The following is a 27,364-nucleotide window of genomic DNA, read 5'->3' as shown; positions in this document are numbered from 1 at the left end:
GAATAATAACTGTTTATAATTGAGCAGCCACTTTTGTATAATTGCAACCACAACAGCTTAAAAATGCAGTTGTTGCTGCCTGTATTTTGTTAGTATTTTTACTTCTTTGTCATACAATGTTATTTACAGAATTTTAATAGAAATTATGCTTCCATCAGAATCTTGCTTTAAAACACTATGTATCTAACTCTTTCATTAGGTGGTGAGGGGTACATAAAACATGTTCTTCATCAAAGAACCTACAGCTTTTAATGTTTCAAAAAATTGTCCTTTCACAGTCTTTGAGCAGTTAGCGTTTTCTAAGTAACATGCAAATGTAGTACTCTGTGATAGTGGCCTATTATAAACTAAGCCCTTGGACATCCTGATCAAATTGCTTTGCAAAAGTTCAATAATTCATAAGTGTTATATGCTGCACATGATCCATGCAGAGCAGTGCACAAAATGTGTAACTGTATGTCACAATTTGGCTGTATTTACCTATGCATTCCAATGGGAGAATCTGAGCAGATAAAGCATAGCTTTGCCTTGCTCAGCTTGCTGATCCAGGTAAGCAGTTCAGTGAAGCATGTGTGTGTGTGTATGTGTGTGTGTGTGTGTGTGTGTGTGTGTGTGTGTGTGTGTGTGTGTGTGTGTGTGTGTGTGTGTGTGTGTGCACACTGGCACAGTGTGCATGCAAGAGGATGTCGTAATTGTATATCCTTATTGTGAAGGCACGTATGTCTGTGTGCATTTGATTCTTACTCCCTGAAGTGATCTGTCTCTGGCACTATGGCCATAGAATATGTTGGCACAATATATATGTGTATATCTGTGTAAGTGTATGTGTGTATATATCTATATCTATGTGTGTGTGTGTGTGTGTGTGTGTGTGTGTGTGTGTGTGTGACTGTATGTGTGAGTGATTGAGTGACTACCTGAGTGCCTGCAGCTCCATATGTTTGTGTGTAATATCATAGGTTAGTAGTAAGCTAACTGCCCTTGCGAGCCATTTTAAGCCTAGCCAATTATCCCTTGTGAGACTTGAACCCTGCACCTTGTGTTTGTAATGCAAACACCTTAACCATTAGGCCACCCTCCCAATGTGTATCAGGGAGTTGGGGGTTCACTTGTTTATTATTATGCAGGCACCTGTGTTATGGTACCCAGCTATCCAGTTGTTTAAACTGCACAGTTGAATGACTCATACTGATGCAAGCTGTAGTTTAATATAATCCAGGGCCATGCATTTTGTGCTTGACTATGAATATTATTAACCTGGAGAAGCACAACTAGCCTTATCTGAGCAGGGCAAGTTGCACTTCAAATTTCAAAGCAGTATGACTGTGAATCCCAGTCCAGTCTTCTCAACAAGATTATACAATTCTAAATAGCATAGTGATTGCTAGGTGGTCCTTTTTTAATTAGATAACACACACACACACACACACACACACACACACACACACATATATATATATATATATATATATATATATATATATATATATATATATATATATATATATATATATCTGGTACTTACAGGAAAACTGATTTCTTCTTCCAGAACCTTGTCTCCAACAACCTATAGTAATAAAGGAAAAATTAAGAATGTATAAGATGTTGTGAATATATTTGTAAAAACAGACAAATATGTAACAGCTTATTTCATAAACATGAAGCAAAATAGTAGTATTTTCTGCAAGCAAACATTTGCAGCTGAATTATTAAAAGTAACATCATTTCATTATTTCCGTAATCTCTGTCTATTCCATTAATAACAAAAATAATGACACTCTGTCCCTTGGATCTTATGATCACCTCTTAATCCCCTCATCTAACTCTTCTTGCTAGCTGCAGTAATTTCCCTTTATACGTTACTGAGGCTTAATGTACCTTAATTTATTTTCTGATACCTGCTTCAGCCTATAAAGGAGGAGGTGAGGTACTGAACCCTAGCCAGCAATGTGAGAAGGGCATGGCACCAGTCCTGGATGGGATAACAGTCTATCACAAAATGCATACATAAAAAAGTTGCATGTACAGTGCACAGATAGCTACTGACAGTTTAGGGGACCGACAAATAAATCTGTCAACATGCCTTTTGATTGTGGGATAAAACTGAAATCACTGGTAAAAACTTACCCAGCAACAGGAAGAACATGAAGACACTGTGTAGAAATGACCCCAGCTGGGAATGAAATAACAGAACCAAACATTATGAGGTAGCAACACATAAGACTGTGCCACTATACAACCCATGGAAAGAACAGCTTCACAGATCCAGTTGTCTCATCAGGTGACTAGATATTAAAACATCATTTCAGAAGAGGAAGAAGCCAAAACGTTGTGCTACTCAAAACCACTTTTCCCACATGACATGTTTTGTTACAGTATCCTTTAAATGACGTTACTTAAATCAGTGACTTTTCTTTGCCAGTGAAGAGCAAAGGACTTATTCGCAGTTTTAAGGTTGTCCTTTGAAAAATAATTTCTTGATGAGTGCTAGAGATGGCTAATGCAGCTGCCCTGTATCTCATCTACTTTTCTAGCAATACTCCCTTGGTATGGCCATTACCTCTTTACTCTGCCTCCACATATACAGATTGTCTGTCTCTTGACTCATCATATTTCCAGCAGTTTGTCTTCATCCATGTACCTTCTTCACTTGGCCTTCTAAGCACACTGTATGATATATGAAAAATGTACATATTGTACATCAACTTTATCCCTTTCAACTGTCTATTCATCCCCCACATTTCCCCTCATGCGATGTCCTTGTACCATATTACACTTTCATTCATCTTTTCCCATTAACTCTCGCTCTTCTTTTTCATTCTCACTCCCTTCACATTCCTGACTCGCCTGACCTTACTAATCACTACCTTATATAATAATCGCTGGCCTTTTTTAATCTAAATGCATCTCTCACCTTCTGAAAACTGTGCTGTCCCTATTCCCTCTCCTTACCATACCCATGAACTGTCCAGAATTGTACAGAATATTCAGATTTTTGCCTCATATTTGTAGTCTGTGCCTTGAAAAATGTTTGGTTTTCTGGCAAACCATTGAAGATTGCAATTGCTATATAATGATAGACATCTGGGTTTAGACTTCATATCCTTCAGTGAAGGCATGCTACTGCAAAATCTTCACTTTAGCAGCCTTCTAAGTTTATAAGACCAGTTCTTAAAATATGTCCATATTTTTGGCTTTTGTCACACACTATTTTTCCACTTTATTATTTTCCTTCTCCGCACTTCTTCAGCTTACAACAATCAGCTTATCAACTGCAGTAGCCATTTTCCTGTCAGATTCCTTAAATGTCACTCCCCCTCACTCCTCTTCACACCCCTCCTACCTTTCCCAACTTAATCTCATTTCTTCCTTATTTTTAATCTTTTATCCACTCCAGTCACCACAATATCCCATCTACACTCTGGCATGTCAAGCCCCCACAATATCCTATCTACACTCAGGCATGTACTACCCATTGATTTTACACAGCCCCAGTCTTTCTTTTCCAATATTCCACATCTTTCCCTGCTACACAATCTTATCACATGCACTCAAGGCACTCCTCAGTATGGAGAACATTGATATCTGTGCAGTAACAGAAACCTGGTTTAAGGCTCCAGAGAGCACCCCAGCACTACCAGGCTATAACTCATACCATACTTTTCGGCCACAGAACCCGGAATGAAACAAAAGGTGGGGGTGTATCCATATTCATCAAGGATACCCACACCTCCAGGTTAGTGGCACAGCACAATGCCTCAGAGATCATCCATGTGCAACTAACAATGGGCAAAACTGCAATTCAAACTGTAGCTTGCTACAGATCACCCACCATGACCCAGGACCCCCATTCCGCATTTCTGGTGACACTAGAAAATATGAAGGTCCTACCAAACACTCTAATATTGGGTGATTTCAATTACCCAAACATTAACTGGGAGAACTACTCAAGTACTAACTCCCTTGCCCAATGCTTCCTAGAATTTATAAACTCAAATGCCCTGGATCAACTGGTCAACACTCTCACCAGAGGTGACAACATATTGGACCTGGTCATCACCAACATGGGCGACCGGTGTTCTACACTGGAGGTCAAACCCTTGCTGGTTAGATCAGACCATAGACTAATCACTCTGGATATCCACATTCTGTCCCCAATCAAGGAAACCATCGCGAAAAAAACATTTCAAAAGCAAACTTCACATTACTTAAGACTGAGGTGGAAAGGTTCACAGCCCCCATGCTAAAGATCAATGCTGTCCAAGCTGCTGAATCCCTTTCAAAGGCACTCCATGAGCACCTGCAAGAATGCATGGATCATGCTATCCCAAGCAAAACCAAAACTCACTCCTCCAAGAAAAGGAAACCAGTCTGGTGGAACCCTGCCATAAACAAGCTATACAATAAAAGGAGGAAACTAGTGCAAAAAATAATAAAATTCCAAGAAGGAAAGACGTCTCTGGTCAGTATCAGCAAGAAACTATAATCCGTCATAAAATCATCCAAGGCTAGCTTCGAAAGAAAAATTGCCAAGGACTCCAAAGATAACCACAAAGCTTTCTTCAGCTATGTCAAGAACCTAAGTGGAAACTCTCAGATCTGCTCTGAGTTAGTGCAGAATGGCACAAAATACACTGAACTGACTGATATTGCCAATATTCTGGCAGACAGGTTTAGTGCAAACTTCAGCCGCCTCTCATACCCTAAAGGGCCTATAACCATACCAGAAGATTGTAGTGCCTTGACAATCACTGACACATAGGTTAAAACAGCCCTATCCAAAGCCAAAAATACAGCTTCAATGGGACCAAATGGTGTCCCAGGCTGTGTCTTACATGAGCTCCAAAATGAACTAACCCCTCACTTAAACACACTGTTCAAACTCAGTCTCTCTACAGGCTACGTACCCATAGAGTGGTGCACAGCAACAGTTATCCTACTCCACAAAGGTGGAGCCACAACAGACCCTGGGAACTATCGCCCTATAAGCCTGACTAGCCTGGTCTGCAAGACTATGGAGCGCATCATCATGGAATTCATTAACAGAAACATTGGGAACCTTCAAACATTGGACCCTACCCAGTTTGGCTTTGTTAATGGCAGATCATGCCTTCTAAACCTGGTGGACTAATTTGAGACAGTTACCAAGTCTTTAGACGAGGGAAAGGAGGTCCACACAGCCTACCTAGACCTCGCAAAGGCTTTCGAAACCATTCCCCATTCTGGTATTATAGACAAGCTCACCAGCCTGAACATAAACCCCTATATCACAAGATGGGTTGTCACTTGGCTCATGGATAGAACCCACATGGTAAGAGTTGCAGGCTCTAGGTCCAACTCTAAACGAGTTACAAGTGGCGTCCCCCAGGGTTCAGTCCTGGGTCCCCTCCTGTTTGGTATATACTTCTCAGAGGTACAGGGCAAGCACAGAAGGACTATAGCTGACCAATTTCACAGACAACTGCAAATTGGGGGCCATAATTGACTCTCCAGTTGATACAGACATCCCCCAGAAGGGTTTCACTGAGATGGATACCTGGTGTCAAAATCATGGCCTCAAGCTAAATGCTAAAAAGTGCATAGTCATCCCCTTTGGAAAAAACAAAGTACCCATGAACTACCACATATGTGGTAGTCCCCTAAATACAGAAAATGTAATGAGGGATCTGGGGACCCAAGTAGATAGTAATCTCTCCTTTGATAATCATATTACCAAGGTGGTTAGAAAAATCCTTCTTTGTGGCCCACCTAATCACAAATGGGTTTGCATCTAGAACAAAAGAGGTTATTGTGCCCCTCTACTTATCACTCATAAGACTCATCATAGAGTACAGTGCCCACTGATGTACCTTACAAGACACCTGCAACACCTGGAAAGACCACAGAAGTACCTCACCAAGAGGATTACTGGCCTAAAACATATGCCCTATGCAGCCCGACTGAAGAAACTCCAGCTGTACTCGGTTGCATACCGCTTACTCAGAGATGATCTCTGCCTGACATACAAGGCCATGTCCAACCCAGAATTAATGGACATGCTCCAACTAAAAAAAACAAATCCCCAAGAGCCACATGCTCTAGGGATCTAAACCTCACCACTACGATAAATAGGAAATACTGTAGGGATAGATTCCTGTCCCAGAGACTCCCCATGCTTTGGAACAGGATTCCAATCTACATTAGGCAGAGTCCCTCACTAAAACTCTTCAAGAGAAACCTTGATGAGTGGATGGGAAACAGAAAATTTACTCCGGGGATCACTGCAGTGGCTCTGCTGGACAGAGGCACAGGGAACTAATGGCTCTGCTCGACCGAGGCACAGGGAACTAATTTAAGGGGGCGGCGAAAGCCAACACATTCTGGCTAGGCTTATAGGTGCTCTTGGGCAGATAGCCTAGCACTTACCTATGAACCTATGAATCTATGTCCTTTAAATCTCTGCAACCTAGTTATCCCTCAAGTCATGTTACCATCTAACCCATTATGTACACTAGAGGCAAAATTAAAAATCTCACCACATCTACTCTTCCACATAGGGCCCATCTCCATTCTCAGACCACTTGTGCAATAACCATTCTACTTTTACTTCATTTCCTCCCAGTTCTTATTCCTTGTATCCCAAACTTTAAAAAACACACACTTCCAAGTATTAATTCTTTTTAAAAGCTTGGCAACCCAAGTTCATCCCCCCTCCCTCTTTGAATTCTAACCATTACTGACCTGCTTTGGTAATATCTCAGTCCAGATTCCTTTCCGGTCATGTCAATAACTTTTAATATTTGCAACAACACCCAATCTACATCATCTAACAGAAGTATGGAGCCATCTGTAAACAAGAATGCTACTTTTCACACCTTTTCCACCCCAACCTTGTACTAAATCCTTTGATCTTTACAGCAGTTTTTGCCTGTGTGATGAAAGGAGATACAGCCAGAACAGCTAGCTGGAATTTTGTAACTAATTATATGTCATTTGTGAATATTAACATGATTTATATAAGATGCTTGTGTTACAACTGTATTACAACTGTATACTATGTGTATTTCAAACTGGTTTGTACAGACATTTGTGTTGAAAAGGTATTTTGTAGATTACTGTGTTTGAAATGTAACCACAGTGTGCCCTACTGGAAGAGAAGAGAAATGTACATGCACTATTATAACTGTTTAAATGTATATATTTTAACAGAGGAAACTGGAATACAGGAGGGTAACTTCAGTCCAGAAAATTTCAGAAAATAACTGAAATTAAATTACTTTATGGCTAGGCCATAAAAGATGGTATCTTTTAATTTTCAATGCAGCAACAGACACAATGTCTGCACTAGGATACTTTCTGTATTGTCTTTAGGGTGAACTAATTAATAGTCTTGGAAGCATGAAGGAATGCAATTGTTTTATTTCTTACAGCATCTGACAGAGATCTGAGGAGAAACCCTTGTCTGTATATGTTTACAGGTAGATGCTAAATACTGCCAGCTTCATCAATGGTTGTATCGCCTGTGAACTAGATGACAAGAAGTAATGTAATTCTGCAAGCTATTCCAGCAGTAATATTGTAGATATTAATTTAAGAAGTTTCCTAGTGAGACAGAGCATTTTTCATAATGCTTTGGACCTGACAACAACTAGAAGATGCATTCAGCACATCTGCCTTGCTCTAATAGTAAGTTATTAAGAAATAGTATAATTATACAGGATCCCCATCCATGTGAAGCAGAGTTCCTCCTTAACCCAATTCAAATGCAACCTGGACAATTGAATGGGGAACAGGAAATTCATCCCTGGTTTGGCACCTATGTCTCTAATGGACACAGGCAACCTGTAAATGGTTTATCTGTCAGACCTCTGCTTGTAAATGTTTCTCCCAAACCCCTACTTACATTTATCAAGGGTATCAGAGCTTGTCAGAGATTTGGGATGCATAGCTAAGCTTAAAAAGGCCCTTGTGGTCATTAGCCTAGTAAACACCTCATCATCATCATCATCTTCTTTCAGCTGTTCCCGTTAGGGGTCGCCACAGCGGATCATCTGTTTCCATTTCTTCCTGTCCTCTGCATCATGCTCTGTCACACCAACCATCTGCATGTCATCTCTCACCACATCCATAAACCTTATCTTAGGCCTTCCTCTTTTCCTGTTACCTGGTAGCTTCATCCTTAGCATCTTTTTCCCAATATACTCAGCATCCCTCCTCAGCACATGTCCAAACCAACGTAATCTTGCCTTTCTGGCTTTGTCTCCAAACCTTCCAACCTGGGCTGACCCTCTAATATACTTATTCCTAATCCTGTCCACCCTCGTCACACCCAATGCAAATCTTAACGTCTTTAACTCTGCCACATTTAGCTCTAACTCCTGCCTTTTTGTCAATGCCACTGTCTTCAACCCATATAACATAGCTGGTCTCACTACCCTCTTGTAGACCTTCCCTTTCACTCTTACTGGTACTCGTCTGTCACAAATCACTCCTGACACTCTTCTCCACCCACTCCATCCTGCCTGTACTCTCTTTTTCACCTCTCTTCCACACTCACCATTACTCTGAACTATTGATCCCAAATATTTAAACTCATCCACCTTCGCAACCTCTACTCCTTGCATCTTCACCATTCCTCTATCCTCCCTCTCATTTACACACATATATTCTGTCTTAGTCCTGCTGACCTTCATTCTGCTTCTCTCTAGAGCATATCTCCATCTCTCCAGGGTCTCTGCCACCTGTTCCCTACTCTCACTACAGATCACAATGTCATCTGCAAACATCATAGTCCACAGGGACTCCTGTCTGAACTCGTCTGTCAACCTGTCCATCACCATTGCAAATAAGAAAGGGCTCAGAGCTGATCCTTGATGTAATCCCACCTCCACCTTAAATGCATCCATCACTCCCACCGCAGACCACACCGCTGTCACACTACCCTCGTGCATATCCTGTACCACTCTTACATACTTCTCTGACACTCCCGACTTCCTCATACAATACAACTCCTTTCTGGGCACCCTGTCATATGCTTTCTCTAAGTCTACAAAAACACAATGCAACTCCTTCTGACCATCTCTGTACTTCTCTATCAGTACTCTCAGAGCAAACATCGCATCTGTAGTGCTCTTTCCCAGCATGTAACCATACTGCTGATCACTAATCATCACGTTCCTTTTTAACCTAGCTTCCACTACTCTTTCTCATAACTGCATGCTGTGACTGATCAGTTTAATCCCTCTGTAGTTACTATAGCTCTGCACATCACCCTTATTCTTAAAAATTGGCACCAAAATGCTTTTTCTCCATTCCTCAGGCATCCTCTCACTTTCCAAGATTTCATTAAACAATCTGGCTAGAAACTCCACTGCCATTTCACCTAAACACCTCCATGCTTCCACAGGTATGTCATCTGGACCAATAGCCTTAAACACCTATGAACGTATAATTCTCTTATATATAGTCAGGAATATAGTGAAGCTTCATTTAGATATGTTTTCTTTATTTTTTATTTGAAACTGTCCTGCAATGTTGTTAAATATTTCCTGTGGTTTTGAACTCTGATTCACCATCAATATATATTTAGTATTGTGTTGTTCTTTTATTATTTATTATTAAATATATTTAAACCTTTCATTGCAGCTGATCTGTCTAGAGATATTTAAGTTTTGAGAGTACTTGCATATTTATTTGGTGACACTGTGTGGGCCACTCCTAATAGCCTTGCTCTTGGTCAAACTACCATTTGTATTAATATTACACAGTAAGATTGGACATCCTTTGTTAAGGGCCTTAAAGTAGCTCACCAACAGGCTAAACAAGGAGAAGATTGCAGTTAGCTGCCTGTCAGGTGCCAGGATCTGCCACATAACACACTCGCTCAAGTCACTCCACAACAAGTACAAATATGACTCTGTCATTGTTCTTGTTGAAGTGAACAACCTGAGCTGTACCTCCCTGGACAACATAAAAAGAGACATGGAGGGGCTCTTGGATCTTGTAGCCCAGGCATGTATGTCCCTAGCCCTGAGTAGCATCCTGTTATCACCCAGAATGATACCAGAGATGGCCTGTACCTGTCACCCCTGGGTTTCTGGATACTGGCTAAGGCTCTTGCCCCCTCCATAGTGCCTTTTTTAGGCAAGGTTCAGATGACAAAATTACCACCATAACTGGTACAACAAAAAATATCTGAAGGTAATGCTACTCAATGCTAGAAGTCTAAATCTCAAAATGCACTCACCGAGGCACTCCTTAAAATGGAGAACATCAACATCTGTACAGTGACAGAGACCTGGTTCAAGGCTCCAGAGAGTACCCCTGCAATACCAGACTACTATTCATAACACACCTTTCGGCCATCTAACCTGGACCAAAACACCAGAGGTGGAGGCGTGTCCATATTCACCAAGGATATCCACACCTCCAGGCTAATTGCCCAACATAATGCATCCGAAATTCTCCAGGTGCAACTAACACTGGGCAAGACTGCAATCCAAGTTGTAGCTTGCTACCAATCTCCCAATGCCCCAAGACTCCCACTCCACTTTTCTTAGCATACTGGAAAATATCAAGGTACAAACCAACACCCTCATACTGGGAGACTTCAACTGCCCCACCATTAACTGTGAAAACTACTCATGTACCAACACATTGGCACAATGTTTTTTGGAATTCATAAATTCCAATGCCTTGGACCAGCTGATCCAGACCCCCCACCAGGGGCAGCAATATCCTAGACCTGGTCATTACCAACATGGGTAATCGGTACTCAACACCAGAGATCAGCCCCTCGTTGGTCAGATCCGACCATAAGTTAATCACCCTAGACATCTATATCCAGCTCCCACCCCCTATTAAGGAAACCACCATAAAAGACTTCTCAAAAGCCAACTTCACACTTCTTAAGATAGAAGTGGCTAACGTCACCACTCCCATGCAGACAGACAGTAGCAGTACAACTTCTGAATCCTACATCAATGCACTGTATGAACACATACAGGAGTGCATGGACCATGCCATCCCAATTAGAACCAAGACGCTATCCTCTCAAAAAAAAAAGAAGCCTATCTGGTGGCCTCCTGCCATTAACAAGCTCTACAACAAAAGGAAGAAACTGTTGCAAAAAAGAGTAAAATCCGAAGACTGGAAAAACTCCCTTGTCAGTCTCAGTAAGAAGCTGAGATCCCTCAGAAAATCCTCCAAAGTTACAAAAACAAAATCGCTACAGATTCTAAAGACAATCACAGGGCATTCTATAATTATGTCAAGAATCTCAATGGCAACACTTAGATCTGCTCAGAGCTACAGCACAATGGCACTAAACATATGGGACCAACTGATATCACCAACATCCTGGTAGACAGGTTCAGTGCAAATTTCTTCCCCCTCTCACCCCAGAAAGGGCCTATCTCTATACCGGATGAATGCCAAGTCCCTATAAATATGGCCACACAGGTGAAAAATGCACTCGTCAAAGCCAAAAATACAGCATCCAATTTACCAGACAACATCCCAGGCTGTGTTCTGCATGAACTACAAAATGAACTGGCACCTCAGCTAAGTACCATGTTCAATCATAGCCTCACTACAGGTTTTGTGCCTACTGAATGATGCACAGCTATGGTGATCCCACTACACAAAAGGGCATCCACCACAGACCCCAGGAACTACTGACTCATCAGCCTGACGAGTCTGATCTGCAAGGCCATGGAATGTTTCATCATGGAATTTATAAACAAGGACATAGGTAACCTGCAAACTCTGGACCCTACCCACTTTGGGTTTGTAAAAGGTAGATCATGTCTCCTAAACCTGATTGATTTCTTTGAAGCAGTCACCAAAGCCGTGGATGAGGGTAAGGCAGCTCACACAGCCTACCTAGATCTCGTCAAGGCCTTCAGCACCATCCCCCACTCTGGTTTTATTGATAAACTCATGTAACTGGGCATAAACCCCTATGTCACGTGGTGGGTGGCCAACTGGCTCACTGACAGAACCTACACCATGAAAGTAGCCAATTCCAACTCCGTCTCCAGACCAGTGACAAGTGGAGTACCACAGGGTTCAGTCCTGGTCCCCTCCTGTTCGGCATCTACTTCTTGGAAGTCCAAGCCAACACAGAGGGCTTATAGCTAGCAAAGTTCAGAGATGATTGCAAACTGGGGGCCATTACTGGATCCCCTAAGGATGTGGACATTCTACAAAAGGGCCACGCTGAAACAGATGACTTGTGTCAAAACCATGGCCTTAAGCTCAATGCAAAAAAAATACATAGTTATCCCCTTTGCGAATAACTCTGTGTCAATGAACTACCACACAGGCGGTTGTCCACTCAACACCAAAAGTGTGATACGAGTCCTAGGGACTCAGGTAGACAGCAGTCTCTTATTTGACAACCACATAGCCACAGTGTTCAGGAAGTCCTTCTATGTGGCACACCTCATTACAAAAGGTTTCTCATCAAGAAAAAATATGTGGCACACCTCATTACAAAAGGTTTCTCATCAAGAAAAAAAGAGTTCATTGTCCCCCTCTACTCAGCCTCATTAGACCTATTATAGAGTACAACGCCCCGTTTGGGATGTACCTCACAAGACATTTGCAGCAACTGGAAAGACCACAGAAATACCTCACAAAGAGGATCACTGGCCTTAAACAGATGAACTATGCAGCCCGCCTTAAGAAACTCCAGCTCTACTCCATCACATATCACCTACTCAGAGACGATCTCTGCCTAACATACAAAGCCATGTCAAACCCAGAGCTGGTGGACATGCTACAATTAAAAACATCCTAATCCCCACGGGCCACACGCTCCAGAGACCTTAACCTTGTCACCACAATAAACAGAACTTGCTGGAGGTATAGGGTCTTGTCCCAGAGACTTCCCATACTCTGGAACAAGCTGCGCATTCATGTCAAACAGAGCACCTCATTGGCCCTGTTTAAGAAAAATCTGGACAACTGAATGGAGAATAGGAAATTTACCCTGGGTATCAATTCTGTGGCTCTGCTCAACAGAGGCACAGGTAAATACATTTCTGGGTGGCTAAAGCCAGGGAATCTTTATGGCTAGGCTTATATAGGCCCCTGGGGCCGATATCCTAGTACCTACCTATGAAACTATGATAAGGAGTTGACTGGTGGCAGTGGTAACTACCTTGTTTTCTGGGCAGAAGGGGGCATAGCTAGTAAACCTGTGCCAGCATCACCCAGGTGTGTGTGTATGTAAACCAAACCTCAAAGAGTGTGTGTGTCAGCTACTTGGGCAGGGACATGAAGCACTAGTTAGACAGAGAGGATGCTGGAGGTCTTGGCTTGGTCACTCAACTGAGATCTCAGTTTTATAGCTGTGGCAGTGGGGAGTCTTACTGGGGGTCTGGAGAAAGAGAGAGGAACCAGCCCTGGACTGACTGTGGTCTCTGTGTGCTCTTATAGGAAATTGCACTTGATGCAGTGAGCTGCATCTGGAAATACTGTGTGTTACCTGTCATCCTGCCAATGTACGTCCCCCACTGGTGCCAGTGATGAGGATTCAGGCTTCTTGATTACTGGTCCAGTGGAGTGTCATCACACCCTAAACAGCGGAAAAAATTCTGGGGATAAAGATGATCCCTTCATCATTCCCCTTCCTAATCTCAGTATCTCTATTGTATCCTCATTTATTATAATGCTAACCCATGGCCGCCGTTTCAGTTTCTGTCACAAAATGAGTTTCACATAGTGCCTGCTCTAATGTTTTAAAAACAACCCCCAACTCATTTTACTGAACTGTTTTGCACATGTGTTAATACTAGGCCTGCCCTACTCCCACTATACCATCTGAATTGCAATGTTTTCTCCAGATGTACAAGATCAAGGTAAAAATTAGTTTTGATAAAAACTACAAGGACAAAATATACAAAGGGACATGTAGGTCTGTGTGTTAAAGCTATATCGTTTGGGCAATTGTTTTTCCCAATAACATATCAACATGACATCTGTACAAAGAACAAAAATAATACACATTATAAGCACAGTATGAGAATTGCTGTATTCCTGAGGGGACCTTCTTCTTTAGAGATGCAAAGGAAACAAAGGCTAATCTGCAAGAGCTGCTGGTATCTCTAATGAATGTAAAAGATCTCATGGCACAGACAGAAAAGAGTAAATCAAATTCCCAGTTGTGGTGATCAAACCCAGATGGTGCAGGAATATATAATGCACAACAGAACAGAATAAAACTAAATACTGAATACTGAATACTGCTACATGTGAGGCCCCCATGTTGTGCTTGCAAACAGTGGTGCAGAACATGATAACACAGAACAGACACATGCCATTGCTGCCACTTCTGATGTGTCTATGATAAACATAAGCAGTGGTATATGTGGCCTTTTTACACCTGCATGAAACGTAGCACAGCTTACATATCAGGGACTGGCTGTAAAATGCAATGATGCTGTTGAACCATTCTAGCCTGCAGTAAGGTGGGTGTATACACATTTGTGACATCTCAGGTCTCCCCTCAGCAATAACTGTGCAACGTACATTAGTATAAGGAAACAAGAGTGTGAAGAACATATGAAGTTAAATTTACATAAAGAGAAGACCACTCAGTGGTCACAGGGCTTATAAACACAACTGGGTATACCTCTCAACCTCTTAGCACAAGATATCTGGACAAAGCCTAAAATAATGGGAGGACAAATGTCTGAAAATGAGAATTTTAAATATTACTCTTATAAATGTAAAAGTTGCTAGACTAACAGGATTTGTGTTAGCATCCATTTTTGAGGGATATGAAGTCTGTTACTCAAATATATGTTATTATTTGGTGACTTCAAGCCTCAGTGATTTTCCAGAAAACCAAAAATATTATGAGGTACAAACCAAAAATGTGAAGCTAAAATCTGGACAGTTGAGAGGTATGCAACTGGAACATTTTGATGACAAAGAAGAATAAAAGAAATACAGAAGCATTTATTTCTGATAACTCACAAGGAGACATTTACCTGCTTGTATAATCTCGATTAGGGACAATGATTTTCCATTATTCTGGGAAAAGACCAGTAAATCCCAACTTTGGACCGTCTGAGTACTTGGGCCAGAACACCCACTCACTGTATGCTGTATTTCTGCTTATATGTAGTGTAGGTTATTGTTAGCTAGCCTTATTAAGTTTTGTGTCTAGAATATGTTTTAATTTGCAGTGTGTGTAGATGCAAAATAAAATTATAATGGACTCACGGTGATGACCAGAAATTATAGTTAAAAATTATAGTTGTAATTCCTGGGTATCATCTCATTAAAACAAAGAGTAAAAAGGTCACACAGATAACGAACTGGTTAAAAAACACAAAAAGAAAAATCTAGCAAAGCTAGACTTCTAACTGTAATACAATGATCTGATGCAAGAGGTTTAAGGTATCACAGTGGGTATCATCTCATGAAAACATAATTTCATTTTTTTTGAAAACTGTCTCTGATCTTAATTATATTTCTTAATTCCAGTCACAGTTCAGAGACCATTATTCCCTCTAGCATCACAGAAGGAAAATAGATTTTCCTTGTGTGTCTAGCATAGAAAACAACAGAAAAATATGCTGAAAAACAGGAACACCAGTAGAGTTTATATTAAGTATTTTTGAAAAACCAAACTATACAGACTCCTTTAGAATAAAATGTAACAGTCCACCATTTAAAATAGATGGAAAAAGAATGATTAAAATGCACCAATGACTGTACAGAACATAATATGACAAAGAACATTTAAGTCTGCTTAAAGCTATAAAACTGTAGACACAGTATGATTTACCTTCTGATTTCAGCTTAAGGAATGCTCTTAATGTTGATCACATCATTGGCACCTATTGAGGAGGTGGCATCTACAAAAAATTGCCATTCAAATTCTTTTCTTCTTAAGTAAACTGTCCAAAGCACCTCAACTCATGTATACCCCAGTCTGACCAATAACAGAAAAACTGAACAACCTTTTTTAAAAAAAAGAAATTGGACTGAGTGTCTGACTTGGGCATCTGTGCTTAGCTTACTGTATACTACATAGATGTGTCTGTTAATCCTTTGTGATAGTGTATGAGATGTTTTACCTGTAAATAATTACCCCTTGGCTGTCTTGTCTGGAGAAGAATAGTACACTTTTGGAATTACAATCGAAGTTGTATTTTGGCAGTTACCCCTCTGGTAGTGTAGAGGGATTAGGTTCATAGGTTCATAGATTAGTACTAGGCTAACTGGCCTTGCAAGCCATTGTAAGCCTAGCCAATTATCCCTTGTGAGACTCAAATCCTGCACCTTGTGTTTGTAAGGCAAACACCTTAACCATTAGGCCACCCTCCCAACCTCCCAACAGATAAAGCTTTGACTACTGTTCAGTCAAACTCAGGTTCAATTAGTGGCCTGAGCAGCTGATGGAGCAGTAGGGAGGAATGGTCGTGCCCGTCCTGGCTGTGAGGGTGCTTACTACCTAAGGGGAGGTATGGCCTAAAGAGGGCAGCTGCCATTAGATGTAGTTGATGAGAGTGGGGTTAGGGAAAGGGAATGGGAAGGACATATAAAAAGACCCTCCCTTGGACAGAAGCACAGATGGCTGAGTCCCCTGGATGCCTTTAGGATCCACAACTGGCCTCATCAATACCAGACTAGTCAGGGGTGGGTAGGAGGATGGCTAGTAGACCAACTGTGGACATGGAGTGGACCAAAAAAATGGTATTTTGATCTACAGGTTTGCTTAATATACAAAGATATCAGGTATAGGAGAGTTTAAGTGAACTGACACTGGTTACAGAGCCCACACTGATAAGTTCCAGTTCATTTATATGTTCAAAGATGTGTGATCAACTTATGAGAAGCTAGCCTAATTTTCAGATTAGTCCCTTATTTGTATCTAGACTGTGACATACCACCAATCACTCTGCGAATGTGTACAAAGCATAAGTACGCACACGTTTAGACAGACCACATATACGACTATCTTAGATACATCAGACGTGGCAGCAATCATATGTGTCTGTTTTGTATTTTCACATTCTGCATTACTGTTTGTAAGCACAAGCTTGAGCCTTACATGTTCCATGAATATTCAAATTTATTTCATTCTTTCAGGTATTATACATTCCTGAACAGGCTGGGTTTGGACAACAATCTCGTCAATATCAGTACATGGTCTGATGATGATTATGTGGAGATGTTAACCATTTGAAATGTTGGGACCCACTAGATCAAGTTCCAAAACATGGAGACTGAATAGCCAAAAAATCAGACTTAAAAATAGTATACTAAGTCCAGGATGTGCATTTCTCAGAATATTCCCTTTACTCAGAGGGATGGCAATCTTGGGAGTGGTATACGTAGGTTAAGGGGGATATGAACCCCCCTGAAAAAAAGAAGTTTAAAAGAGAAGATGGATATTCAGGATTCACACTTCTCCCAAGTTTTCAATCTTTTTTTTTTTTTTTTGGCTTGACAGCTCTCAGAATTTAAAATGTCAACATTTCAGTGGGAAGCCTGTGGAGGAACAGATAAAACCATAGAACCATAGTCAGATGACACACAGGCACTGTCCATTTCCTTTCTGGGCTGTTTTACCAATCACTGTGAAGGTATGACCTTACAAACATGAGCTACAGGCTTTATAGCATGGACAGTCACAACTTTTGGGAGAGGACACTCCCTTGTGATTGGGATTACCAGCACTGTTCATCCTATTGCAGCAGTAGAGGGGTGTACTGCATGAAATGTGGATATGTCCACCTTACTGCAGGCTAGATTGAGGTTAACAGCATCATTGCATTTCATAGCCAGCCCCTGATATGTAGGCTGCACTATGTTTCTTTAGAAGTGCAGAGCTAGTACCAGACACAATCTGCTCCTACCTTTGCAGACATGGAGATGATCAGTGTGGTTCAAGGCTTCCTTAAAGATGTTACCCAGCACTGCCAATGCCTTGGTGAAGCCATGGAGTTCAGGCATGATGCCATGCTAGGTTTCATATGGTCTGTGTTGTCACACGTTACTACCATGTTCTCTCCCATGAGAATGATAACATATAGCATCATCTCTTTTCCATCCAGCAGTGTTGCTCTTGGTCAGCGGTGGGTGCATACATGGGATGGTTGCAGTGCAAAGCTGTTGCAGTGTACACAGTCTGTTCTTGCAGTTCTTGGAGTATCTTACTGCTCCACCTCATATTTTGGGTGGCTATACCTGCCAGCCAAAGTGGCAGGGCACCTCATCAAGGACCCCATATATGTTCCATTTGGATAGTCATGCTAAATCTATGTTACATTTTTGCAATATCAAGTCAGCATAGTGGCCTGAGATCATGGTCAGTTTGTTGCACCCCTCCCAGTCGTGGTCACATAATCCAACCTTCTTCATCTCAGTGGAAGGCATTGTTTGTGTTACAGAGTGACAAGTCCCTGAATCTGCCTCTGGTCCTGTAATGCACCCTCCTTCACATCACAGAGAACATCATCTAGGACACAGAGTACCTCTTACTACAGGAACTCCTTCTGGACCTTCAGTGACATGAGCGCTTACTCAAGTTGTGACATTAGTCATATATTACTGACTGTGATCCACGCCTGGTGTATCTGGAGATGCACATTATGAGTTGACTATGCACTGCCCAGGATAACCTTTAATTACCTTTGCATAAATCACGTTACTGTCAGTAACACCAGAAAGTAAGCCAAATGGGGAGATTGTTGGCGTAGCTACTGCTCACCATCTCTTAATCTCCTTATTGTCATTATTTGAGGTTGGTGTCTTTACTGTGACAGGGGTTACTGTATAGGGTCCTGCAGCTCTCAAGATGAATGGTTGGTCTTCATGCTTCCTAGTAATCATAATGCAGGCTGTGGGAGGGGTGTACATCAGTGTACTTCAGATGTATCCATTCTGCAGTAAGCCAAACACACACTCTGCAATGTTTCTAGTCTGTGCCTGTGTAGTGTTATACTATTATTTATCCACACTCTGTAGGTTAAATATGGTTCTCATCAACCAGGGCTCAAGTGGGTATTCAGCATCAAGTGGAACACAGATGGAACAGAACAGGGAAAGTGGGAAGCATTTGCACATGTTGTCTTTAACTTGGTTTAATTAGCACAGTCCTTGCACTCACCAGTTAAGCTGTCTTGTGGAATTTCAATATACAGAAGATACAATATAAATAACTTGTATGTTAGATGTGGAATCATGGGTTTTGACTGAGTGATATGTAGATACATTTGTTATCAGCCCATGTGTTCCACAAAGTATATGGCAGCTGATGGGGGTAATGCTTACCTTTGCCGTGCCACAGTCTACAGACACTAGATAGTGATTTTATTGCCACATTTGTGCAATCTATAGCACCCACTACCTAGGGGATTCAAGTGATGTAGTAGTCAGCCATGGTGGTGGCTCTATCCCCTGGTGGGTGAGGAAACAGAAATTATCATTCACATGTGGAAGTAGCTTACCAAGGAATATGCTAAATATTCTGCAGATCAATGCTTGTGATATATCCAGTGTGTCTCCTGTTTGCCTCAGGAAGGTCTCTATACAGAACGTAGCAAGTGCTATATATATCTTGATGTCCACTCAGGAATTCCTTACATGTTAGACACCACCCATAAAACATCTCTGTCCAATCTAAAAGAGTCTGCAGATGTTTGCCTGTTGCTGTGTCCCATTACTGGGGAAGTGCTTGCAAGAGCTAATGCAGAATAATTGGTTTTCCATCATCACTGCTGCTGCTGGTTTTAGTATTTTTCTTGTTGAAATTTTGCAGATTCCTGTTTGCTTTTTGCTCCTGTGGTGACACACAGTTTGAAGTGTATTACTTTTCTCTGTATCTTTGAATTCTGTCTTGTTTTTCAGAAGCATTAATTTGCATCTTATTATATACTAATTAGATTGCATGCTATAATTTGCAATATGCCTGTTTCCACACTGTATTCCTTACTGCTCAGTAGTGTTAGCAATTACTATTAATTGTAACACGCCTGCTCATGGCTGCTTCCCATTCACCACTCAGCAGTGTATTACACAAGCTGACTATAAATACCTGCCAAACTTGCAAACTTGGTTGCCAAATTTGTTAAAAAGATGCTAAACAGAACTTTTGATTAATGTGCCATTATAAAAATTCTAGAATGAGGTTACCTTCTACACAAAGGCAGTTATAAGAATGCAAAAGAAAACTATGGGCCTAATTCCCCACTTAGCTCCTTTGCTAAAGTTAAAGAAAAGTATATTTTTGTCTACCACTGACTTTTTTTTAAGGCATGCATAGATGCCTTTCAAATCCCCATCTCAGTCATAGCTTTCCAAATACTGCAAGATGATAAACTATGCAAAGTGCAAACACACCAGTCCAAAAGAGAAGATACAAAGATTCAATGCCCACTTTTTGTTTTTAACCTGTTTGTTTCTTTGTTAGATGAATCACTTTACAGACTTATCAAGTACAACATGATTTACAGAAAGCCTCAATAAAAAAGATACATATGTTTACACTTAGAATACGGTTGAGTTCAAAGCAGAGTTTAACAACAGTTTTGCAACTTTAAGACATTTATTAGTTGCATCATACTTAACTAGCAATAACATAGCATATATTTTGAAATTATTGCAGTCCAAAACTACCTTTGCCTAAACCGTTTCCTCCTTTTTTGTTGGTGGAGGGACAGCGATAATTCATTGTCATTTGTAAAGATTTCTCATTATCTAGGAATATTTTCCAGGTTATTTCAGTTATACAAAAATGATTTAAAGTTATTAGCCTTGTCTTATGAAACAAAAATGTCTACCCAGTAAATTTGCTACTCATATTATGTAAATTAATTGAAGGTGTGATATTGCTCAATTGTAGCAGAACCATGGATGACATAATGAATGTTCCTTTCTAGCATAAGTAATAATAACCTGTAAATTTTAAAGCAGAGTGCTGACTTTTTAATTTATCTGGTACTGATTTAATTAACAATCTTGGCATTTGAAGAACTCTTTTGCGTAAAGGTGTAGCTGTATCTGTAGGAGTTTGGCAATTGGATTCTGTACTTCTTCCAGTCACTGCCATACAGTCAGCACACTGATATCTCCTAGTCTGTTTTAATACCCAGCATTATTGTAACTTGTAATGTGCCCACAAGATATAGAATATAAACATATTTCAAGATGGGTTCAGAATATTGTCTTCATTCTTTTGCAGTTTTTTTAATAGCCATTCTTCTAGCTTATATAAAGTGCTTTTCCAAGTCTGTTGGTAAGTGGTGGGCTACACACATCACAGATGAGAAATTAGAAAACTAGATGGACATAAAGGGAAACAAACATATATACTAAGAGGAATCTTTGACCCCAGAAACCCTTATCACAATGAAAACAAGATGCAACATCTGCAAATGGTGTTAACATCTGCTCATATGAATACTACACTACATTTTGAAAGGATAACCCACTCCCTTTGTAAAATAATATAACACCAACAACATAGTTGAATGTGAAGTCTATATTGGATCTTGAGTGACCACATTAGTTAGACTATATACCACCAGGGAGACATGAACGAAAGAAGCACAATGAAGTCTGCCCACATTCATTGTCTTCTGTTGGAAGGCTGTAATATGGTAGTCATTAATAATCGCTAACAATGCACCCAGCCAAAAGAAGAAGCATTCGTGGAAATTAACAGACAGTGTGCACTATAGGGAAGTTAAAGCAGCAGTGATTTGGTGCTTTGGGGCAAAGGGAGAAGTGTACCCTAGAATAGTGTAAAACAACAGATGCTAAGCAAGTTGAAAATCAGTACAGTGCCAAGCATTAATGGGGAGCATGGGCAGGTATTCCTGATCATGATAAAGAAGGGATTGCACCAGCATACCTGGAGCACCTATCAGGCAGGTGCACAGTGCAAAGCAAAATATTATAAGAATAAACTTGGTGAACAAATACCTAGTGAAAATCAGTGCACTGATGGTGTGTCTTATGATCAACATGTGATGCAGGGCATCCATTGTAGCCTTTACTTCTCACTCCAGTGAAGACTCCTAGAAAGTTCTATTGGATGGGAAGTCAATACAAGGAAGGAATTATAGAACATGCAACATAGTTCCAGCGGCACTGGAAAGTAAGGTTGGGTGGCACGATGACAGGGTAATCCTATGGTCTAGGCTTGTAATGGCTCCAGGGCCATTAGCCTAGTACACACCTATGAATCTATAATGCAGTGCATATGATTGGCATGCAGTGGGTACAATTTCTTTACTTGGAAACATTAGCAGTGCTCTACCGTATGACATGTGTTATGTTGACTGTATTCTCAATTATACAACAGCCTGACACTTAAAACTTACCACTTTCAGAAATGGCCACAAAAGCAGCGTTGTGCATTAGGTCTAGTGGATATCTACACAGCAGGTGAAGGAAAAATGCATCTGAGTACAGATGAGACACAAGGAGCACATGGATTAGGTGTGATCATGGTGCAGGAGATGAATGGCAATGACTTGGTAGCATTTGTAAGGAATTTCAGTGATTACAACTGCATGGCTCACAGTTAATGGGCTGTATAAGGACTATAGCATGAAAAGGCAAACAGAAATATACAGACATTGCAAAAGGGGTCATACACCAAACAGACATAAACACTGGTCGCTGTTACACAGGATGATACACTACCCTTATTCATATCTCATTTACAGCAATTTTGTATGCATTCTTTCTATATTTTACTTAGACTGTTGCTCATTCAAATATGTTTGCATGTTTAAAAAAGAAATATAGATTTTCATGACGGATAAGAACTTCTTGGCTCAATCACCGTGTCTCTTTTCTGTGTAATCAATGACCTATTCTCCTCTGCTTCCTACCACCACTGCCTTACACCTGCCTTACACACACTATTGATTTCTGCTACAGTTTGTTTACGCTGGTTCTTCTTCAGCAATATGACTCTATCATCCACCACCTTATCTGTGTAATTATATTTTCATGAGGATTTAATTACCTCTGTACTTAATTGACTTTGCTTCAGTCCCTGAGGCTGTCATGATGTCTCCCACTGCCACTTTGCCCATCTGTGTACATCTAATTTACTAGTGGTCTGCTTCTTATAGTGTTAACTTGAACATCTGTCAATTATTATGGGACCTACGTTTCATATCTGTAGGCATACACTATCCCTACTAATTATGACAATTAGCCAAAAATAACTGTTATAAATGTATATTACTGTACATCTGACTGCTAGTGGGAAACTGTGTGTATATATATGTGTGTGTGTGTGTGTGTGTGTGTGTGTGTGTGTGTGTGTGCGCACGTGTGTGTGTTTATGTATGTTGGTGTCAGTATAGGTGGGTATCAGTGTGCTGTGTGTGTTTGTGTGTGTGTGTGTGTGTGTGTGTGTGTGTGTGTGTGTGTGTGTGTGTGTGTGTGTGTGTGTATGTGTGTGTGTGTGTGTGTGTGTGTGTGTGTGTGTGTGTGTGTGTGTGTGTGTGTGTGTGTGTGTGTATGTGTGTGCTCTAAATCTCAAAATCGCAGGTTATTAAAAAACTACAAAGATGGTAAAATACTTATGGCATAACAGGTAATTATCCATCTTTCAGTTAACTATTACCATTCAGCAGTATAATGACAAACTGATGGCTGAATGTAGCTTGCCAGATGTAAATTTTAATATCCATGGGCAGAATAGTAAATGAAGGCACTTTCTTTTGAGTTTTCTGCTGCTTTTTCCTTCTGTCTGTTGATCTGGACTTCCAAATGAGTACACGTTGGGCTTACTGTTACCAGTGTAAGAGTTTATCTAAACTTCACCTGAGGACATGTTTTTTTCTGAAGTATCAATTCATGCCATTACTGTGGAAAAAGAAATAATGCAAGGGTTTCTAGTTTTGCACTTTCTTATGTTAAATGGCAGCTAACTCTTATTTTATCTTGTCCTATTGTTGGTATTATCTCGTGTGAGCCACATATGTTCATAGGTAAGGAATAGTCTAGCTGCCCTTGCAGGGCATTTTAAGCCTAGTCAATCTCCCTTTTGATGCTTGAATTAACCTATCCCATTTGGTGTTAGACTGACCTTACCCAGCCCGTAGTCAATAATTATATATTACTCCTAGTGTGAATAATGTGGAACTCACCAAAGATAATTTGAGGGAGACCCGTGCATGGGATAAACCAATTGGGAGCTGCCTCTGTCCATTAGTAGTACAGAGAGTAGAACTGGGGTAACATTTCTATGTACTCACTAATCAGTCTTAAAGAGTGCAGTCATTTTCTTTAATTCACAATATGTTGGCCCAGTCTGCCAAATAGAGCACAGTTATATCACAAAGTGTTTAATTGCTCTTGCCAGATAACTGAGTACTCACCAGCACTGCATAATGGTAGTCTGTTTTGTTTGATTGTTTCATGAATGTTGTGCTAAGTGGTACCAAATGTTTCCCGTGTATACAAGCATACAAAGCCAAGCTGTAGAAGGAAGACAAGCAATAGCCGATCACATCTATCAGAATGTTGTAGCTAAAACTAAATTAGCAGCTCTACAAGTACCTCTCACCCATCCTTTGTTTCTTTTGTCCAAACATTCTCTTATTTCCTCTAACGATTTTACACCATAGCACTGACTTAAGAAATGCAGTCCAACATCTGAGCAGCCTGTCTGTGAAATACTGCTACCTGAAGTCGAACCTTAAATGTCCTGCTTCTGTCACAGATTTACATTTCTTCCAGTCAGTCCTTCGGTTCAACTCCACCCTCGCATTGTGCACATAAAATGAAGCATGTTTGCATCCTTTCCCTACTTTTCCGTCATCTTCAATCATTATAGAGGCACAAACTTGTAATTCTCTCCACTCAATCCATCCTCTGCATGCCCTGCACTATTCTGAAAACTCAGCACTAATTGATTTCTTCCAACCTGGTTTTGCTTAATCTGTCTGGCCAACAGAACAGCATGCAAAAGTCAAAATGCACATTCACCAGTGCCTTGTAAAGTGGCAGGATGGCCTTGATATCACTGTATTGCAGTCCTAACTCTTTATACTACAACATATTGCAGGTTTTCACCATTTATCTTTTACTAAGTATGACTTGCTTTATGTATGTTTATCATTTCAAATCTTCTTCACTCCTATTGTCCTTAAATTCAGCTCACAAACTTTGTATGTTTTTATTATTAACTTGTTTCCCAATTTAGTGAATGTGGTTTCAGTTTTACCATTTTCAAACATGACATGGGTCAAAAGGTATTAACAATACTACAGAAAGTAGGGAGGTTGCAATACAATGCATTAATGCTTGAAGATTACACAAAATATATCAATGCACATTATCTCTGCGTTCTGTCATTCGGAATATATAATGGTGCATATTAAATCTAAACTGCATCCTATCTGCCTAAAATTTCAGAGGCATCGAGTCTATCTGGAGACCTTCTTTGCAGCCATGAATACCAGACTGGGCTTACTGCTGCCAATATAAAACTTTATCTAAAATTGGTGAGACATTTGACAGTATTAAACAGAACAGGTCACCACTCTCTTTCTGGCAGTTCAGTATTACTCTCTTTTACTCTCACAGTTCCACTCTAACAAGCATCTTTGGCTTCTGATTAGATGGCTAATTTCTAGTCCACTCCAACATGTTTTTTCAGAGCCTTTGGTAAAGTCCATGTACCCCATGTCCACAAGCTCTCCTTGTGCACATCAGTTGATTCAGTTACAGATCTCATTTCAGATGAGCTAATAAGTCCCTTGTGGTACAAAGCCTACTATCTGCCTTTGACCATCTAATTAGTATTTGGAAACTGCAAAAATCTGTCAAATAGAATATTTTCCATTACTTGCTTGGAATGGAATTGGTGTTTCCGTGGTGGTGCAGCGGTAAGCATTGTTGCCTCACAGCAAGAGGTTCTCCCGTTCGATTCTCAGCTGGAGTGTGGGGAGTACCTTCTGTGTGGAGTCTGCATGTCCTCCCCGCAGTTGGGTGGGCATTCAAAAGATATGCGTAAATGGGCGTGCCTTTGTTGAAGTTTGAACGTCGAGCTGGCACCTCGGCATTCGTGGAAATCTACTGCCAATCATTAGCGGACCGGAGTTCCGCTGTGGCGACCTCTAACCAGGAAAAGCTGAAAGACAACAACAACAACTTGCTTGGAATGGAATCATTGATAGTTTGTTTTTGTAGATTACCCATTTTCTACAGAAAAACAAAATGGGATGAAGGAATCAATGCCTTTTTGGATAATACTTACTGGAAATGCCTAGCTTCTACGCTTACAAGTAAAGTTTTATTAAATTAGAATCTTTGGGGAATAAAGGTACATTAGGGTATGGGGAACATAGTTTAATCAACTCGTTACTCCGTTCTATAATTTGTTTTAAAACATAAAGTTCTGTTTGATTTCTTTTCTGCATTAAGATATTGATATCCCATGAAGGCAAACTGAATTAAAGCCATTTTTGTAATACAATATTTAGGAAAGGTTTTGTCCCTTAAAGATAACCAGTCAGGTAAATTAATCATAAATAGTCTACAGTTAACATGCAGTTAATGCAAATTATTTAATCATTTCAGTGCTCAGAAATATTCAGAAATATTGAATACCTTCACTAATAAGATATATTGTAATATTTTCTGAAAGGAATTAAACATAGTAGATTAAGAAGCTACATAAGAACAGTAGGATACATACCTTTTCCCAATTTTTCATACCTTCAAAATGCATTCTGTTCCTCAAAGAAGCTATTAAACAGTCTTTAAAAAGTCTTTTAGAGAATGGGTGACCTGTACATCACTACTCTGATTGGAGAATGAGCATTCTCTAGCAAGGTCTTAATGTATAGGTAATATCCTCTGAAAGAAATAAAAATGTATTATAAAGTATTTAATAAATGTAGTTTTAATTCCAGTAGTCCATTTCCTGTATACTAAATGTGTTTTATTCTCTTATATTTAGGTTTTCTCAGTTTGAATCCTTGACATTCTCTTTCTTTCGCTCTCTCTCTGTATATATATATATATATATATATATATATATATATATATAGATATATGCATTTCAGTATGTGAAGTTAAAGGTGTAGCCCTGCAATTTTATATATACATATATATATATATATATATGTATCTAGCCTGCAATTTTTATATATATATATATATATATATATATATATATATATATATATTTGGGTCCCCTACGAAATCCCGAATGCACAGAATTCCGATGCCCAAAATACCGAAATGAAAAGCCCAAAACCCCACATTACCGAAAGACCAGAAGCGTGAAATTCAAAATCCTGATGTTAAGGGATTTTGAGTTAGCACTTCTGGTGTTGTGGTCCAGGTAAGTATGTGTGTGTAAGTGTGTTTGTGAGGGGCTTTAGTG

At 40.2% G+C, this 27,364-nt stretch overlaps 1 protein-coding gene across 1 annotated transcript in view; it reads right to left on the bottom strand.

Annotated features, from left to right (window-relative positions):
- Positions 1-27,364, bottom strand: part of PDE2A (phosphodiesterase 2A) — a 1,720,394-nt gene that overhangs the window by 547,222 nt on the left and 1,145,808 nt on the right. The window contains exon 11 of the mRNA XM_044072778.1: positions 1,526-1,567. Within this exon, the coding sequence (XP_043928713.1) occupies positions 1,526-1,567 (42 nt within the window). The remainder of the gene's footprint in view (positions 1-1,525; positions 1,568-27,364) is intronic.

Source organism: Protopterus annectens, chromosome 5.part1, assembly GCF_019279795.1.
Source record: "Protopterus annectens isolate FY-2018-M chromosome 5.part1, PAN1.0, whole genome shotgun sequence".
In the NCBI taxonomy this organism is placed as follows: domain Eukaryota; kingdom Metazoa; phylum Chordata; order Ceratodontiformes; family Protopteridae; genus Protopterus; species Protopterus annectens.
This window is presented reverse-complemented; position numbering and strand designations above follow the sequence as displayed.